Genomic DNA, 17,308 nt, shown 5'->3' with positions numbered 1-17,308 from the left:
CAAAGGAACTATTCCCAGTCCTCTCATTTTCATCAGTGGTCTAATCTCAATGGACTCAAAGGCAAAATTAAACTTTTAGTTGCATTATTTGGGTTTTGCATTAAAAGCAGTGTATTTGCTTGAAAGGAAACAAATTTGGTATAAAAATCTGTTTCTGCTTGTGAAGATTGATTGCAGCAGAGAACATGCAGTAACACTGATTCTCCAGATGAGCTTCTCTACCTCCTGAACTGATTTGCTTTCTCTTACTCACCTCAAAATGCCACTTACTGCTTGCGAGTTTTCAGGTTGTATTTATTTTTGCTAAAGTTAGGTTATCCTCTGGCACAGTTCATGTGTGAGATTTTGTTATAAGATGTGATTAAAAATGCTTTTGATGAATTAAGCATGGCTGCAGAGATATATTAGTAGGAAAATATTTTTTTTTCCTGTCCCATAGAGATCTCATCAGCTGGTTGTTTCTGCCAGTGCTGTAGTTCTTCATTCTTTGACAATGAGATTTTTAAAATGACCAAATATCCTATTACAAAGCTACCTAAAGGTAGATGCTTAAAAAACAAAATTAAAAAAAAGGAAAGAGGAGGAAAATTAGCAAAGCCCTAAGGTTAAATCTGGTCCATTCTTAACAGGAACCACAAATATTTTCCAGGCTTTACCTATTAACGTTTTCTTTCCTGAAATAATTCTCTTCATAATTGCACAGAAAAGACATGTTTTTGACCTAGCTATCTTTTCCAATGATATATTTTGAGGATATACTCCATTTTAACTACAAAAAATTGAAACATTTCTTTTTGAAAGGGGAGCAGTTCCTCCTTAAAAACCTGTGACTGTGCTGTTGATGATACTCTGTATTACATGACAATTATCCCACTCTCCTAGTGTTCTCCAGAGGAGCATTTTATCTGTGTACCACTCATAACCTTTCAATGCATGAGTACTTAGACCTCTTTCATAACTGTTGTGGTAACAAAAAAAAAAAAAAAAAAAAATAAAAAATCACATAAACCTGTCAAAGAATTGCTCAGTGGTACAAAGTATTCTGGGTTTGAAGTATTATGGTTTCTACCAAAACTCCAGTTATTTAGTTTTGTGCCCTTCCTGGCCAATGTAAATTATGCAGCCCTCGCATCTCGACATCAGTGAGTTATGTAGGTTTGTGCATACATCAATTCATTTTGGTCCCATCAACTTCCCACCTCCTGTGTGCTGCTCACCCCAAATCGGGTTTGCACCTCCCAGCCGCGAGCGGTTCATCTCGCGCTCCCGGCAGCTGCATCTGCCCGGGCCTGCAGCTCCGCTTCAACTCTTCACCCTCCTCCTCCTGTCTCTGCTCCTGCTCAGCTGAGCCACTGCCTGCTCCTACTGAATCCCTCCTCCTCCTCCTGCTCCACAACGTGGATCCATCCTTGTGCCTTGCCAGTGGGTCATCACCTAATCCCAGTGCACCCAGCCCAGGGCAGTGGGGCTGGCCCAGAGGTGACCTGGTTGTCCTTATCACTCTCCTCCCCATTTTCAATGTGCATGTTGTAAAATTGAAGCTACATCTTCTGGAGTGGCCTATGAAAGTCATGGTGTACTTGGAGCAGCCACCTCCAAAGCCCTTCCTGTGGTGAAGGCTGGATCACACAACATCTTGCTGAGAAAAGCAGTAGCTTCTAGGACTGTACAAAAAATGGTGTTGAGGAGAAAGGTGGCACCCATCCAACTCAGCCCTGCTAGTTAGCATCACCTGGGCCTTGGGCTTGAAGTGCTTAAAGTGCCCACATCATGTGCCTCAGCAGGCTTCCCTATGCAACCCATTGATTTTATGTCTGATTTTACCTCAGGAGCATGGAGAGGGGGAGACTGGTGGCTTTCCAAAAGGCTATGGTGATGGCAGAAGGGCCAGGAGCAGTCAGGCTGTACCCTGGGACTCCCAGGGTCACTGTGTCCAGAGGGCTGGGGGAGCCTCCAGGGGCTGAAGGGAGTCTGACTCATCTCAACCTGAAGTTATAGAATACTTTCTCTCCTTTTTGTCTGTGTTGATATTGTCAGTGTGCAATGCTGTAACCGACTTGTGCTTTTTTTGTATAGTTCCCAGCACATCTGGTCACCTTGGATAAGGTCCCTGGGCCTGATTGTAGCAAAAAAAGTAATGCTTAAAACTTGGGCCTTCAACTACCACCATATGTAAAACACAAAGCACTGGGGACAAAGTGGAGGAAACACAGATTTTAGTTACTGACCAGAAAAAAGTATGTTCATTGTGTTATATCTGCAGTTGTGCTTTTTGTGTTTTGGAACTGAGAGCCAAGCAATGGAGTGCTTGTCCCAGGTGATTGGCACTGAGCATTTTCTCTGTCCCATCCGCACCACAGCCCTGGTCATTCATCATTGGGAAGCTAAGCTGGCTCTAGAAAATGTTCCTAATTATCTGGTTGTCCTGATGAAACCTGCCTTGGTTTGAAAGAGGCACCACTGTACTCACGTGAACATTTCTTGTTTCTTCTAAATAATAGAATTAGCTATGGGCATTTCCTTAAGAGCATGCAGAACACAATTGCAGTCTAATTCCTCTCCCTCCAAGCCTAGTCTTGAAACATGCAAATTTCTCTTTCAAGTGTGTTGGCAAAAAATGGCAACATCCTCACACACACACACATGATTTAGACACTGAATTATACACTGCACTGGTTGAGATATTGTCAGTGAGCTGACTTCTTGGGTGGATTCATCAGGAGTGCTGTGGAGAACAGTGCAGTCTGCTGAGCAAATATCAGTGGACAGCTTGTTTCTTGCTCTCTTCTATAGGGATCCACCAGGATCTGGCCACTGCAGGGACAGGGTGCTGGGCTGGGTATGGACCTGTGGGCTTCCCAGCCTTGCTCTGTCCTTGCACAGCTCCATGCGGCACCACGGGGCCATGTGCCTTCTGCTGAGCATTTTCATGTTCTGTTTTAAAAATAACAAGACATCTCTTAACATTCAGGATACATTTTTCCACTCTGAAGCACCACAACAGTCTTTTTAAAGAAACTCTAGGAAGGGTGTTAACTTGATCAATGCTGTGCAGGAAGGAAAGCTCTTTCCTACTATTTTTTCAGCATGACTTTCACTGACATGATCAGGCTGGGAAAAGACTTATTGGCTGACAGCCCAGGACAGCCATGCAATATCTCTAGTCATCTGGAACTCAAACTAGTCTACCCAAGGGAGAACCATAACATAAAAACAATTTAGGTTACATGCTGAATTTTATAAACATTGTTCAGTTTTTAAAAAAAATGTTTAAATACTATTTATGTGCATTCACTGTGCACAGGATTATTGTATTTTGCTTTTCTTTTTTCCAAATGTAAGAAAAGTAAAAAAGCAAGAAAGGCTGGAAGGGATTTTTCTTTTTTTTACTGTAGATGGTTTTCAGAAGTCTTGGAGATTTTTTATAAACATAGGGAAATGAGCTTCCTCCCTTCTCATAAATTTAAGCTCTTGGCTTCTCCTCTATATCGGATATAATTGTTTTATATATAGATAAAGTTTACTTTTTGACCCTGTCCAGAAAGCTGTTTGAAGGGAGCTTCCAGAGGCCCAGCAGTCCCCCTCCTGCAAACACAGGACTTTCACCAGACCAGGTCGGGGAGAGCTTGGCTTCCTCTGCTGAGCCATAAAACCCCCAATGGCAGAATTTCCACAGCCTCCCCAGTAACCTGCCCTGAGGCTGTGCTTCTCTTCTAGAATTTTTTTCCTCCCATCCAGTCTGAACCCTCCATGCTGCCCTCCGTGGGCATTGTCCCATCTGACATTGTCTGTCTCTGTTCTGCCACCCTCCCATGTCCATTATAATCTGAGTAACCCTGAGCACCCAAAGTGCAGGGTCAAACACGTGTATGAAGCTGAGCATCCCTGGCCTCTCTCTGTTGTCACCTTATTTTGCATAGAAAACTCTGTCAGAATAACCTGCTCATCTGTAACCATGTGCAGCTCTAATAATGTGGGATAAAGCAATGTGGATCCACAACGTAAGATTCACTCCAACAAAACTCTTCTTTTCTTTGCTCTTTGTCTTGGTGGAAGATCTGTGGATGTGTCCATTGCCACCTGTCCTTCTGCCAAGTTCTAACATTCCAGCACACCTTGCAACAAGTTTAGAGCTATTGTTTTAGAAAAATGACTGTGGTTCCTTAATGATTCCTTTTTTCCATAAACTGCTGTTTCAGAAGCTGAGTAGCCTTACTGTCTTTTCTTGTGCAGGTTCGTGCTTTTGTTTAAACTGTTGGTTATTTGGTGGTGGTGTTGTTTTTGAGTTGTGTTTTTTTTACTTCCTTGACGTGCTGTAACTTTTGCTGTGACGCTTTCATTGCAGGCCTTGCTGAGGCCGGGGCGAATAGACAGAATTATCTACGTGCCACTGCCAGATGCAGCCACTCGCAAGGAAATCTTCCAGCTTCATTTCCAGTCCATGCCAGTCAGTGATGAAGTCTGCTTGGCCGAGCTCGTGGAGCGCACACAGAAGTACTCGGGAGCAGAGGTAAAACATCCTGGAGTCGGTGCGCAAATGGTGTTTGAAGTTGAACTCAAATATCCCTGGAGCTTTCTCAGAGTGCTGGTGGGAATTATGAAAGGGAATATTTCAGATATTCCTGTGTTTTTGCAATCTGGGGCTTTTTTACTTTACTACCCCATGACTGGAGTGGTGCCAGGGGAAGGGTCTCTTTCAGGGTGAGCCCTCATACAGTTGCAGGCGGCCGCATTAAGGATGTGCTGCTAGGAGTGGAGGGAGGCGGAGGCAAGTTCTCCCAGACAGTTCCTCCACATCTCTGGGAATCTTTTGAATGTAGGATTGTGACTGAGAGCCTCAGGAGGAGAGACAGAGTTAGGAAACACTGCAAAGGAATTGCAAAGGAGTCACTTTGAAGCATGTATTTTCCTATTCCATATAATCAAGACCTCACAGCAGCACTTACTGTTACAGCTCGTTGCTATTACTCAGCTTCTGACACTGGATGTCAATTACTTCCTGTCTTGGGTAGAAGGAGAAACTTTCTCAGATGCTGCTGCCTGGCAGTTATAAGTATCAGTACATTAGTGGTCACCATTCTGCTCCCTGAATATTATTCATGTCAGTGTCTCTTGAAAGGATATTTCATTCTTTCCTCATTTTAATTAATTGAGAGTAATTATATTAATTAAAAAATTCAAAGAGTGTTAATAAGGTTGCCAAGTTGAGCTCTTAAAAGGTGTGAAATACCAGAACTTCCACCTAATGTAGCCAGCCCTAGTGTCTGCATTATCATGCCATCTAATTACACAGTCGCCTTCTGCTTTTTCCATAGCAGAGTGGAAAATGTGATGTGCTTGCCTTGGCTCCCCATCTCTCTGTGTGCTGTTTACAAGGGCAGGGAAATAAGCTAAACTTTTGTCTTGGGTGATTGTGGAGGATTTGTGTGATTGCTGAAGGCCCTTCTCAAAGGACTGGTGATGCTCCCAGGCAAGGCTTCTCTTCATGTAGCTGTCACTTGGGTGCTGGTAGGCTGTAAAAGACTGTGCTTCTTCCTATTAATAACCTCTGGCTGGTGAGGGCACTGCTGTGTGTGCTGTGGGTCATTTTGGGAAGCTGTGTCACAGCAGACACCAAAGCCAAACCCACGAGGATTTTCCTCCTCCACAGCACAGGGCAGACTGCACTCTGGGAATGAATGAATGACTGAATGAATGAATGGAAGCTGTGTAGTGAGCAGAGCTGATTTGTGTAGCACATCTTTCTGCCCAGAATGTGGTCTCTCACAATGAAAAAAAAAAGGCAACAATAAAAAGGATTTCAGGTTTTACTGTTGGTCTGGAAAACTGTCACAGCTCTACTGCCTCCACATTTTGGAGCAGTGACCTGAAACAGTGTTATGTTTATATTTGGGGACAGTGGCACAACTTGGGAAAATTTATCTGCCTCTGGCTGAGTTACAAGCCTCCAAAAAACATAAATATAAACATATCCTCTGTTGCATATGGCAACTGTCGCCTTACCAGGCAACAACTGCAGTGCTTGTATTTTAGAAATTCTAAGCATATGGGGATTTCCTTTGGATCTGGATCAGCTGAAAAGCTAGTGGTGAATTCCAGTGCCTGGCTGATAATGAGTCACAAATGTCTTGGTGCTGGCTTTGTACAGAACCAAAAATAAGTTAATGGGTCATTGAGTGTAGCTACAGACTGGTTGCAGGGGGAAAAAAAAGCTGCCTGTTTCTAATATGGCATTTCTCACGAATTTTATTCTTTTGCATCATGCAAAGGATTATAATAACTGGGATGTAAAGAGTAAATGCAGAAAAAGCCTCAGTCAGGGTTCCTTGGAAGAATATATAAAGTCTTGACAGTTGGCACACACAGTGGCCAGTTTCATTAAAGCCTTTTCTTCCCAGTGTCTCCAGCTTCCCAGCTTTACAAATAGTTTCCGCTGCTGAATGGCAAGTTCCCATTCCACTGTTCTAGCTTTTGTTCAGAGAAAGAAATGGAAAATGCCTGGTTTTGTGACTAGAAGATGCTGTGTGAATAGTGGGCTGCATGTAAAGATGCGTTGAATCATCCTGACATGAGCTGAATAAACAGCCAGGAAAGTGGATAGTTTAGTGTGCATCTGGCTTCCAACTTGGCCCCTATTCAGATCAGATACTTGTGTGTTTTTGCCTGTCACTGCTTATGACCAGTTATCTCTGTTCACCTGCTGGATGTACGTTGCTTTTAATGACTACCTTTAAGGATATATCAAGATAGCAAAATAGGGTGATTACTTCCCACTGTTTCATGTGAGGGAAGGTGGAAGATAATTTATGAGGGTGAATTACAGTTTCCTTCCCTTGTGTGTCTGTGAGGTTTAATAAGAAAAAGGCATTAGATGAGCAATGTCTGTACAGTTAACTTCTAGGTCGAAGAAATCCTCAGCTTTCTGGAAATACTTGAATTTGAGTGCAATCTTCATTTCCAGACCCTTCTGAAGTAGTGCTCTGCAACACTGCTTGGGCTCTTCTACAGGGACACTGCATTTTATTTTGGGCAAAATTGCAGGAGGTCCAGCTTTTATAAAACTGGTAATTTTTTAATGGTTTTATATAATTAGAATGTCTGCACTCTGAGGTTGTTCACACAGCTTTTCCTAGTGTTTTCACTGTTGTACTTCATGCTGAGAAGTTTTATCTGTTTCATTTCCCACTGAAGTAGGAATAATTAGAGATCTGACCACAGAAGTATTTAAAAGCTATGTTTTAAAGTACTGGCAGTGTGAGTTCTTTGGGTCTCATTTGCTTGTTTTCATGGTGCTGCCATAGCCAGCTCACCTTAGGAAAGATGGGCTTTCCACAAACTCAGGTGCTCCATTTTTCAATTTGGGGTTAGACAAACAAGGGATGAATGGAGTATCTCCCCCCTGGAGAAATATTTTGTTCCAGAAAGTAGGGGATAAAAAGGAAAATAAACCCAGCAGAGTGAGAGATGTTCTTTTATTGTCTGAGCCGCAGTCGGATGATGTTTTTGTTACAATTTAAAAGGCACAGAGGGAGGTTTTAGGTGGAAACTGAAATCAAGTGTTGAGTTGTTTTGAGTTTAAAGTTGGTTGGAAGTAATAAAAAATTAAATAATCTGGGTATGATGACAATATTCCTCAGATGAGTGTGCTTATAAAAGTAAGATAATGGGACTGACTGCTTTTAAATTGGTGGAAAGCAGGTCATGGTGAAAGCCAAGGCTGGCATGGTTTCTATAGTATTATCAGTTTCCATGCTTACAGGACACAATGGTAGAGCGGGAATCTTGGAACCTGTAAATCTTTCACTGGTTCTGAATCGAAGTGGAACAGTTAATGTAAAAAATATCTTTCTCACTTTGCAATAACACTCAATGGGAACATAGAAAATGAAAGGGAAGAAAAGCAAGCTGATGAAGGTTTGCTCTGGCTCAAATAAGAGCAGATGTGATGCCAAAAAGATCTGTGCAGCAGCAAACTAGCTCAAATCACCTCACATCTTTGACTCTTAAAATATGTATTCCAAAACATGCGTGTTCTTGTTTACCAGATATTGACATATTTAAACTAGTAACTTTAATTAAAAACACCCCCAAACAACCAAACCTTTCCAAAATCCTCTGTTTCGTACAGAGGAAGATACTAATTACAGAAGGAATGAGGATGTGTTCCACCATAGGTGCACAGGAGGGTAAAGACCCTTTTAAGAAATGGGGAAAATTTGTCTGTTTAGTAAAGAACACCTACAGTAAAGGAGAGAGAGGGTTTAGATATAGGGGGAAAAAAAAAGGACATTGAAAAGATAAGGATGTGTTATCTTCTTTACATCTAGCTCTCCATGAAGGAAAATATCTTCCATAGTTGAGGAAAAGGTTTCTGCTTAACATTTTTAAAGGGCAGTGGATTCAGTCCTATATAGTAGCCTGAAGTATTACAGTGAAATGTGATTTTCAACATGAGGTACTCCATCAAATTGAAATGTAGCAAGATTAAGGCCTCAGATGAACTTCTGATGTTTCTCTTGGAATGGTGCAGAGGATCTGTTAATTTATATCACTCATTGAAAAGTGAACATTTTTGTGTGGGTGGGTGAGGAAAAGTCTCAGCCTTCATGCAGTATGGGTAGCATGGGATCACCTCCTTCCTACACACATTTATCAGTGCTAAGGATGTGTTTGGCACAGGTGTCTGGAAGGTGAGGAAATACCTGGCATTGGGAATGTTTTCCAAATGTTAGTGTTTGGGATAAACGAGATGAATCACCAGAAAGGAAGGAACTAACTACACAGGACTTCCCATGGGATTTTGCCTGCTTCTGGTCTCGCAGGAGGCTCCTACGTGCGGAATGTGCTTGGGCAGACTGGGAACAAGGGCAGTGTGAGCACCTGGGGATGTCTGGGAATGGCATTGGTGTGGCAGCGCTGAAAGCAGGACTTTGGGGCATTACTCTGCCTCTCCTCACTCTTTTGAGTCACTTCAGAAAGATCTGGTTCCCATCGCCCATTTTTCAGAGGTGTTGTCCAGAGTGGGTGGATTTTCATCGTGTTGTGTCTGTGGCCTGATCCATGAGTGCTGTGTGCTCTGACCTAGGGATGGTGTAGAGCATGGCTGGAAATCAGCACATTTATGCCAAACATAAGGTTTAGTGTGGAGAGGAGTATTGGCACTGAAATTTATGCATGGCAAGCTCATCTGGGAAAGAACATTTTCTCCTTCAGTGAGATAATGATTTCCTAATAGTTTAATCAAGCAGGGGAGATTTAATGCGTCTGGCTGAAGGGACATTAGTGTTTCCGAAAAGGTCAGACCCATTAACAGCTCAGGAGGACACAGTCGAAACTGCTTCCTAAGTAACTCAAAGAACAGGGATCCTCAGAGAAACTTGGAGGAAAAAAAGTCAGAGGGAATTTGAATGAGCATCAACCAGTGCTGAGGTATGAAATTTTGTTTGCTTCTCAAACCTGACTTTTTTTTCCCCATAATGCCCAAAGAGCTGATATTTTGATTCCTTAAACACCAAAACAGTTCAGATGCAGGAACTTCACAGCTGATTTCAACACATTTTTCTTCATTAACTACTTTAAAATTATCGTCCACCCAGGTTCTGTAAGTGAGCACTCCTGCGTTTGCTTTTCAGGGTTGTTTTGTGTTGTGTTTGGAAGGAAGAAGATCAGTAGGAGCATCACCTGTGTCAGGAGCAAGCTCCCTTCCCTTGAGCTTGCACAAACCAGCTGTAGCTTCACCAAACCAGCTGAGGCCAGGGGAGTTCCCAGGCTTTGCCAGCAGCACCGACTGTGCTGTTTGCCTCCGTTCCCTGTCTTTTCCTTCCCATTTTCCCACAACCTCACCCACGGCAGAGTAACCAGGAGCTCCCGGTTGCTGGGGGTGGCAGAGGGGTGCATGCTGCCAGCACAGCAGGGCACTGCTGAGCTGCCACTGTCACACAGGCTTATAAAAGAGGGACCTAGGCCCAGCCTCTGTCAGCCAGCTTCACTTGCCCTCTGCTCTTGCCTCTGGCTTTGCTGCTTTATTGTCCTGGGCTTGGCTGTAATTCCCAGCAATGGAAAAACATGTTGCTCTTTAAAAGCAGATGGGAATTCATTCCTGAAGGAAAAAATATGTCTCTTTAGGCAACTGCTATTGTTTTCTTTGAGTTTTATTTTTTGCCTGTGAGTTATTTCTAGCAACTTTTAATTTATTTATTTTTTTAAATCAGACAGTGGGGATTATTCTTCAGTGTCTTAAAGCACATGCTCTTAGTATAGCAATGATCACAAGTGGGGGTACATAAAGTTCAGAGTGAAAATTGCATTTGTAGTGATCAGGAAGGAATTGAAAGTGTTGGCTTATTTCTGCCTTTTGAAGTACTTTCATTCGTGTAATACAAATGCTTATATCAGTTCAGAATTGAAGAACTGGCTTTTATGTTTAAAAAAAAGGAAGATAAAAAGTAAAAAGTGCTTTTTTTCCTCACACTGGCCTGCTTTTTGATTTAAACCTGCAGTGCTGGTACTTGATCTCATAAGTTATGATGTGTCAGAGTGTGTGGTTAGGAGTGAGCTTGCTGCTTGGAGTTTGTCTCAACTCTAGCACTAAAGTATAAGACAAGGTGTACAAATTGGAGAAAGTCACCAAAAAGTTACTGCACTTCAGAGAAAACTGATTCATGGTCCTCCACTCTTATATGACAACTTCAGGGCCAGATCCTCTCAACGTGCACAAGTTGCTGTAAATGCTGAGTATGTCTTAGTACATTAGTAAAAGGTATGTCTGAGGTTTTCTTGTTTCATTGATTTGTATCCACTTCTTTCATAAACTGGTGAGGAAAGTAAATATTCTTACCTATTCATTGCTATGCCTCCTGCCCTTAAGATTAGTAAGTGTCTGACTTGCTTAAGTGCTTGTGATTAATTTTGATAGTATGCAGTGTCTGACCATCCTCAGTGTTCAATTTCTCTTTCTTTACATGCATATTCATTTTCCCCTTGGATATGCTGCTTTAAGAGGAGGGCCACCAAGTTGATTAGAGGGATGGAGCATCTTTCCTGTGAGGAAAAGCTGAGGGAATTGGGATTGTTCAGCCTGGAGAAGAGAAGGCTTTGGGGTTACCTAATTGTGGCCTTCCATTACTTGAAGGGACCATGCAAGAAAGGAGAAGGACTGTTTGCAAGGGCATGTAGTGACAGGACAAGGGGGAATGGCTTCAAACTGAAGGAAAATAAGTTTAGATGAGATTGTTATGAAGAAATTGTTCCGTCTGAGGGTGGTGAGGCCCTGGCACAGCTTGCCCAGGGAAGTTGTGGCTGTCCCATCTCTGGAAGTGTCAACAAGCCCAGGCTGGATGGAGCTCTGAGGAGCCTGGGATAGTGGAAGGTGTCCCTGCTCATGGCAGGGGGGTTGAAAAGAGGTGATCTTTAGGATCTCTTCCAACCCAGGCTGCTCCATGATTTTGTGATTTCAAGGAGGTAGCACCAAGGCATGATGTCCAGCATCAGCTTGGCCAGGAGAGCTGCAGAAGGCTCCCCACTTCTGCAGTGAAATTACCTTCCATCCTTAATAGAATCAGCCCTCCAAAATCACTGGCTGTACTTGGTCAATGAGATCTGAAATAATCCTGATTGTGATCTTAATTAGCACTAGGAATATTTAGATGTAGTACCTGAAGGCTAATTCAGGGTGTTTATACCAGATGAAAGCATCCAGAGGAACACCTTGTGCTGACCTATTTGTGCTTCTGGGACTGTGCCAGTTCAATTGCTGTCGTGGTGGAAGAAATGTTAATGAATGGCAGAGGAATAATAGGGCCCAGGTGTAAAAGCCTGTTAATCTACCTGGCTATTGTTGCTGTGAATGAAGAACATGTTGTTTTAATGGCAACACTGGTTGTTTACACTTCACTGAACTGCAAAGATTGGAGAGCTGGGGTTGTGTGTGTGAATTAAAATCTTTGAACATATATTGGTATCTTTGTGTGCAGGGAAAATAGGATGTTTGCTTTTGGCAGTCATCTGCAAAAAGTCATTGTTTCTGTTGCAAAAATTTGGAACCTAATAATGAATAATAATATCTAATAAAATCAAATCACAATAGGCTGTGAATTTCTTGAACAATAAATGTACCTAATTTCAAGCTTAAATGCTCTCTCTAGTAAAATTACCATTGTGTAGTACATACACCAACTATTCAGCTCCCATTGCTTTCTCCCATGATAGAAGTTATATTTCACTTGTGTAAAGTGAATTTTGAGTTTGTTTTCTGAGGGGTGATCATTATTGATAAAATATTTAGAGTGGGGGAGTATTTTGGCTTCTTCCTTAACATTTTGATTGTGATTTGTTTTGATACTTCCTGTCCCTAAAAATGTGTATAAGGCACAGGCTCATGCACTTGTCATCCCATAAAGTTATTTGAGTTTGGAAATGCACTCTGCTATATTCATTTCAAAAAGGTTTTGATTATGAATAATTTATTTTTCCTAAGTGAGATTTTTTGGGGATAGAATAGTTGAAATGTCTGCTTTTGTTCCGCTTTCTTTTTTATCCACAAACGTCAGCAATGGTGTTGTTGGTGCTGGTGGCTTTTTGGTGAGATTAAGCTTCTCAGTGTTAATTCTGAAACCATTCGAGAAGTTGTTGGTAATTCAGATAGTCACTGATGCTGAATGTGGGAGCAGGGAATCTTTCAAATGTTGCAGCCAAACCTACATTGTCAAACGGGGCAGTTTTCATTCTTGCCATGTAACTTCTGTTTTCCAGAGCCCTGCTCTGTTATTTCTGAATATCTCTGTTATATTCTGAAATTGTTATTTCCAAGTTATCTTTTACTGTTACCCTTACATACATATGGAAAAGCTTTGGATTGCCTTGGGCAAAAGGATTAAAAGGTTACTACTGGCAGATGGAAGCAGCACAATATATAACTATGCAGCAAATTATTAGCTATGTTAGAAGCAATTCCATGGTCTGTTTTACTTTCTAATTAAACTTTTTTCAAACTATCACCTAGTTTTCAGCTTAGGCTTTTTGTTTCCTGTCTTTGAGTAATGAAAATGTCAAGGATAGCTGGATAGGAAAAAAGCCTTTCAGGTCTTAGTCTTCTGTAATTTGTCCATGGCATTGCGTGTATAGAAGGGAGCCATCGGATCTGTCCTGACCACTTGCAGTGGGAGAAAACAGAGCAAACCCCAAGATGACTGCAAGTGCTAATTGGTCTTGACATCCCCATTGTCAGGGGAGGAGAACCAAGAGAGTTTTGTCCAGTTTAAAAGAGCTGCTCTGGGTTTTGTTTGATGGTTTATTTTCTTATTTAGGAAGGTTGGGGGTGGGAGTTATTTTCTCAAAGTAATTGGCATCTTAAAGACGTGGTGTGTGTTTCTTCATTTCCTAGCAAACAAAGTGAATTTGTGATAAAACTAGAAAATGACTGTTCTATTAACATTGCACAGTGAAACACACCGTTGGAGGGAAAGGAGGGGGAGAGCAGCAATTTGCCCTCTGTTTTGTCCTCTTGTCTGCTTTTTACTGGGAAAAATCAACTTTTGTCTTTTTCTAGAACTGCTCCCAGTGAGCTCTCATTTGATGATAAACCAGTGAAGAGGGTTTAAAAAAAATTGCACCCAGCTCGTGGCTCATACTCTGCGGGTTTGCAAGTATTTGTGAGTTTGTGTAAGGAGAACTTTTTCTGCTTGGTCTCTTCAGCAGCTGATTTCCCTTGCACAGTGTGAGTTTTGTTGTTCAGCCCGGGATGAGGGACCAAAGAGCAGAAGCCAGCAGGATGGGTTGTTGGGGGCTTTCCCCAAGGCAGGAAAGTACAGGGGCTTGAGTGTTCAGCACTGCCACAAGCAAGCAGAAAACACCAAACCCAAAAGCCTCGTGCCACTTGCATTTCTGGTTACCTGTGCAAGAGGCGGTCATGGTTGTGCACCTGGAGAGAGGGATTCTGGGGAGTCCCCTTGCCAGGGAGGGCACAGTAAAGCTGGAGGGCTCATCAAAGGCTCCTCATTTCATGGGATCTTGCCATTTCTGTTTTCATTTCTGGGTATTTCTCTGCTATATAAACCAAGGGGCAGGGAACCAAGCCACGCTCCTTTGTTAGTGAAACAGAATTTGCAAGGCAAGAAAATGAGTGCAGTATGGTGTAAACAAGAGAGAACAAAACTTTCCTTGATTTTGACTTTTCTAGTTTAAGGCCTGAGGACTTCCAAAGAAATTTTGTTGGAAGCCTTGTTTTAATCTTCAAATAGCAAGAGCTCATCATAATGAGATGTCAGCTCTCAGAAGTGGAATATAGAATATAGTCAAAATGTTAAAAGCTAAAAACTTGCTCTTCATTTCTAACATCTGCTGCTACTAAATTTGCAAAAGTATTTGTGAAGTAAGCTGACAAACCTGGGGTTAGGGGGATTTTAGGAGATTTTTTTGCATATGGTTATATACATAAAGATCCTTCTCTTCTTGTTTATGATTTTCTTCACAAGAAAATAAGTTTCATGAATTTGCCAATACAAAAAGGGTTCTGTTCGTTCCTCTTCTTTGTTGTATACTGTCTTCATACCCATGAGCTTAAAAAAAAATAAAAAAGGATAAAAAAGGATTGGTTTATTTATTTAAAAAAATCTATAGTTTCTATAGCTTCATTGAACCATGTTTATTAGTAACAATATTTATAGAGGAGCAGGAAAAATTTTTTTTTAAAAAAATAAGTTTTAAATTAATTTGTCTTCTATCAGTGCTTGGAAGTTGGAATAAGAAAGGGAACTGGAGCACTGAGACAGTATCTTACCCTAGGCTAGTTGTTTACCATTAAAGAGAGAGCTTGCATGCGGGAGGGAGTGTTATGTTTTGGACTTACTTCCTTGTAACTCATAAATCTTGGCTGTATAAACGTTCAGTCATTAATTAAGGCTTTCAAATTAATCTGTTTCCTGACTGGACTTGGCTGGTTTTGCATAGAGCAGTGCTGTTGCCCAATCTCCCAGTTTCGGAGTGCTCTCGAACGTGTGACATGGGAGGATGGTGTTTATTGTGGAGAGTTAATGAACAGCACCAAAGGAGAGAGGGGGAGCCCCTGGGTTACCAACATGTGCAGGAAATAGGGTGCTGGTATCAAAATGGTTTTGTGCACTTTAATTGCTTCCCTTACTTCAAACAATGGCAGAAGTGGCTATTTTATATTAATAAATGTCAGGCCCAGGCAGAAGTATTTTTCATTCCTTTCATTATTCTCACATAGTGTTCTGGTTTTGCAGTTCAGCCAGTTTACTCAGGATGATGTATAAGTACAGCCAAAACATCTTTCTCATGTGATGGAAAAAGATTTCAACTTTTATTAGAGACTTTTTAGAAATTAATTGGTAATCACTCAGGTGCTGCTCATCTGAGATTTGTGTCCTACTTGTTTTATCCTTTCTTTACAAATGTGTAAATGTATAGATATGTGTTTCTGTGTCTCCTTTCTTACTTACGTAGCCATGGAGGAGCTTTTAGCATATATTTAATTATTTCTCAAATATTAAGTATTTTCAGAAATTCATCCTGGAGATGTACTACTTTTTGTAGGCATTTCAAACCAAAAGTATTTTCATTACCTGAGTACTAGATGTGAATTAAAGCAGTCAACTTCCCTCAGTTCTGCATGTGCAAAGGATTTAATACATAACTTGTAAGGTTTAGATTGGACATATGGAAGAAGAGAGTGGTGAGGCCCTGGTACAGGCTGCCCAGAGAAGTTGTGGATGCCCCATCCCTGGAAGTGTTGAAGGCGAGATTGGATTGGGCTGTGAGCAACCTGGTCTGGTAAAAAGTGTCCCTGCCCATGACAGGGACATTAGGACAAGAAAATCTTTAAGATCCCTTCTAACTCAAACCATTCCAGAATTATTTTTTTTATTATTATTTTTTTTTTAGTAAAATGATTTTTCCATATCCAAGAAAGCACCTTGCATTTTAATGGCATCAAAGTGAAGGTGTGTTTTCAATGTCATGTAGTCCCAAGCTAAGCCTTTCTAAATATTTCCAGGTCTTTTCAGTATTGCTTTTTACAGATTTCTGATGAGAGGCATGTGTTTGTGGGGAGCACTGGTCAGAGGAATCCCTTTTCTTTTAATCAGCACTTTGAAAAACTCAGTGTGTCCTCAATGCTAATGTCAGCATGTGAAAGAACAGCCTCACATTTGAGAACAACTCTGCTACTCTCACATGTTTTTGGAGCAGGAAAAGAGATTATTGTCAAATCTTTTTTCAAGAGCAGCTTCATCTGTAGGAAGTTTGTCACAGAGATGCAGCATCAAAGATGTGCAGGCAACAAGTGACCCACTGAGTTGGGCAGGTGGTGGAAATCCAGGTGGGCTTGTTGTGCATGGTGAAAGTACCATGTGGAGCATGATAGGAGCACTTGCTAAATATAAATAAATATAAATATTGCTAAGTATAAATAAATATAAATGATGCATTAAGAAATCGTGGTAATAAATCACTCTTCTTCCAGTACACATTTGATTGGAGACAGTCCTGGACTTGCTCGGAGATAGGATGGATTGTTGGATTGTCTCATTGGTTTCTTCTTTCTTACGGATTTGATAAATCACTTATCACATCGTATTTGGTAACAAGTAAACTGTATTTCAAAGCCTGAAATGAGGCCTGGATGACATTTAGAATTTGAAATCCGTTGTTACATAAGACTTGACATTCAGTGTTATGTTCAGTGGTGTCTGTGTGAAACCTGAAGGGCAGAACAAATTACAGATCACCTTATTGCTTGCCATATACAAAGTAGGACTGGTTTTGCTGTGTGCAGATTCAAAACAAGGAGCTACACCTAAAATACCTGTAGGGCTTTATTACAGATGGTGTGTTTTGTGGCTGCCCATTTGTTCTGGGACCCTGAGGGGTGTTCCCAGGCAGTTTCATCAAGCCACTGTGCTGTGGCTGGTGCTGGTTTCAGTGCCTCTCCAAACCTGTACTGTGCAGCAGAAGTCATTCAACCTCTTAAAAAAGGGCTTAAATCTAACTAAATCAAGTAAATAATCAGTTAATGTGGTGCTGGGAGCCATGACCAGTGATGACTCCCTGGACCACAGGAGCTGCTCTGCTTATCTGGCAGCCCTGGAGCTCTCCAGGCTTTCCCAGCAGAGCCAGTGCAGAGACCCATGCAGGACTGCCTTGTGATCGTTGCTCCTGCTGTGGTTTCCCAAGGTGAACAAAACAATGATCCTGGTGTTAAAATGATAAACCAAGTCCAGTCTTAGCCCAGTCAGGATCCACGTGGAACAGGTTGTTCCCTGCAAGTCGGAACAATGCTGATAACATTTAG

At 41.6% G+C, this 17,308-nt stretch overlaps 1 protein-coding gene across 3 annotated transcripts in view; it reads left to right on the top strand.

Moving 5' to 3' along the window:
• Positions 1-17,308, top strand: part of AFG2A (AAA ATPase AFG2A) — a 161,496-nt gene that overhangs the window by 124,053 nt on the left and 20,135 nt on the right. For all 3 annotated transcript variants that reach the window (XR_015772695.1, XM_014259630.2, XM_088056673.1), the window contains one exon: positions 4,346-4,510. Coding sequence is in view for 2 of the 3 variants with exons in the window: in XM_014259630.2 (XP_014115105.2) it covers positions 4,346-4,510 (165 nt within the window). In the remaining variant the exon portion in view is untranslated. The remainder of the gene's footprint in view (positions 1-4,345; positions 4,511-17,308) is intronic.

The sequence above is a fragment of the Pseudopodoces humilis genome, chromosome 6 (genome assembly GCF_049639895.1).
Source record: "Pseudopodoces humilis isolate 2021_Gansu_Grassland_sample_001 chromosome 6, ASM4963989v1, whole genome shotgun sequence".
NCBI classification, from domain to species: Eukaryota; Metazoa; Chordata; class Aves; order Passeriformes; family Paridae; genus Pseudopodoces; species Pseudopodoces humilis.
Note: the sequence above shows the minus strand (reverse complement) of the source record. Positions and strands in the feature narration are given on the sequence as shown.